The sequence below is a fragment of the Ostrinia nubilalis genome, chromosome 4 (genome assembly GCF_963855985.1).
Source record: "Ostrinia nubilalis chromosome 4, ilOstNubi1.1, whole genome shotgun sequence".
In the NCBI taxonomy this organism is placed as follows: Eukaryota; Metazoa; Arthropoda; class Insecta; order Lepidoptera; family Crambidae; genus Ostrinia; species Ostrinia nubilalis.
In genome coordinates, this window is record NC_087091.1 from 12,712,374 (window position 1) to 12,714,154 (window position 1,781).

The 1,781-nt window shown below is 39.2% G+C and overlaps 1 protein-coding gene across 1 annotated transcript; it reads right to left on the reverse strand.

Moving 5' to 3' along the window:
• Nucleotides 1-258: 258 nt before the first annotated feature.
• LOC135071383 (DNA ligase 1-like) lies at nt 259-1,092 on the reverse strand. Its single transcript, XM_063965175.1, has one exon. It carries the CDS (start codon nt 1,090-1,092, stop codon nt 259-261), a length of 834 nt encoding a protein of 277 aa, XP_063821245.1.
• Nucleotides 1,093-1,781: the final 689 nt, after the last annotated feature.

Consider the following 1,781-nt stretch of genomic DNA (forward strand, 5'->3'; position numbering starts at 1 on the left):
GGAACTAGAACTTTTTACTAACGGAGTTTCACTATTATTGATTTTAACGTATCATAGGCCCATAACCTGATATAAGTAAAACAAAGGTTAGAAAGTAATTACTAGTTTATATTGTAAATGGAAAAAGTACAAATCAACTGAATTTACGTTATCGAGAATGACATAAGATATTAGTTCATAAAAAGGGCGCTAGAGGCGAGCGAGTCGTCCAATAACAAAACGCTTCGACGTTTTGTTTCTTTACACGCAGGTTTATGTTCATATTCCAATAGTCCTCTTTTCTCTTTGACGAATGTTCCCTTTTCTCTTTGACGAATGTTCTCTTTTCTGTTTGACGAATGTTCTCTTTTCTCTTTGACGAATGTCCTCTTTTCTCTTTGACGAATGTTCTCTTTTCTCTTTGACGAATGTTCTCTTTTCTCTTTGACGAATGTTCTCTTTTCTCTTTGACGAATGTCCTCTTTTCTCTTTGACGAATGTTCTCTTTTCTGTTTGACGAATGTTCCCTTTTCTCTTTGACGAATGTTCTCTTTTCTGTTTGACGAATGTTCCCTTTTCTCTTTGACGAATGTTCTCTTTTCTCTTTGACGAATGTTCTCTTTTCTCTTTGACGAATGTCCTCTTTTCTCTTTGGCGAATGTTCCCTTTTCTCTTTGACGAATGTTCCCTTTTCTCTTTGACGAATGTTCTCTTTTCTCTTTGACGAATGTTCTCTTTTCTCTTTGACGAATGTTCTCTTTTCTCTTTGACGAATGTTCTCTTTTCTCTTTGACGAATGTTCTCTTTTCTCTTTGACGAATGTTCTCTTTTCTCTTTGACGAATGTTCCCTTTTCTCTTTGACGAATGTCCTCTTTTCTCTTTGACGAATGTTCCCTTTTCTCTTTGACGAATGTCCTCTTTTCTCTTTGACGAATGTTCTCTTTTTTCTTTGACGAATGTTCTGTTTTCTTTTTGACGAATGTTGTTTTTTTGACGAATATTGTCTTTTCTCGTTGACGAATTTTCTCTTCTCTCTTTGACGAATGTTCTTTTTTCTCTTTCTCAGCAAGTACGGGCACTCGCTGTACGCGCGCATCGAACACTATCAGCATAGGTTCAGCTTCGACTCACCGACACTACACTACCCACGATCCTAATATTCCTTTTGCGAGGAGGCATGGCAGGCCGCTACCAATCGATCAACATGGAAAGCATTGGGGGAGGCCTATGTTCAGCAGTGGACGTCCTATGGCTGAAATGATGATGATGATGATGATGAGGTCATGGCAGGTCATTTTCTTTGAGAATATGACGGGCGAAGCAGTTAACATAGTCGAATGTAGAACAGTGGGTAAGTCATCGCGTCCAGTCTTCCTAGCGTATGATGAATGAATTGGATACAGTCTCTGAAGAGATCAGCCGCCAGGATCACATTTGTATGCCGGAGGATTTGCAGTTTATCTCCGCTCCCTTTGTGTCTTGTTTGGCTTTCGGTGGAGCCCGGATGGATATACAGACCATTTGAGCGGGACAAAGTGACGCTCCGATATACGTCGTATTGGTATGAACGATCGTTCGCAGGATTACTCTTCTTGTGCAAAGGTATAAACCGTTTTCCCTGTTACGACGATTCTTGTATTAATGACGTAGTTAAAACGTCGTGTAGGTATTGTACATTGTTATTTTGGCTGAAATAAAGCTGAAGGATGAGAAAAATATCAGCCTTAATATTTTTACATTACACATTTTTTATACCATGTTTAGTTTACCATGTGTACCGTACGTGCGTACGTACTGTACC

Coding starts and splice junctions, on each gene's coding strand:
- LOC135071383 (XM_063965175.1), bottom strand. CDS start 1,092: ATGCTGATAGTGTTCGATGCGCGCGTACAGCGAGTGCCCGTACTTGCT.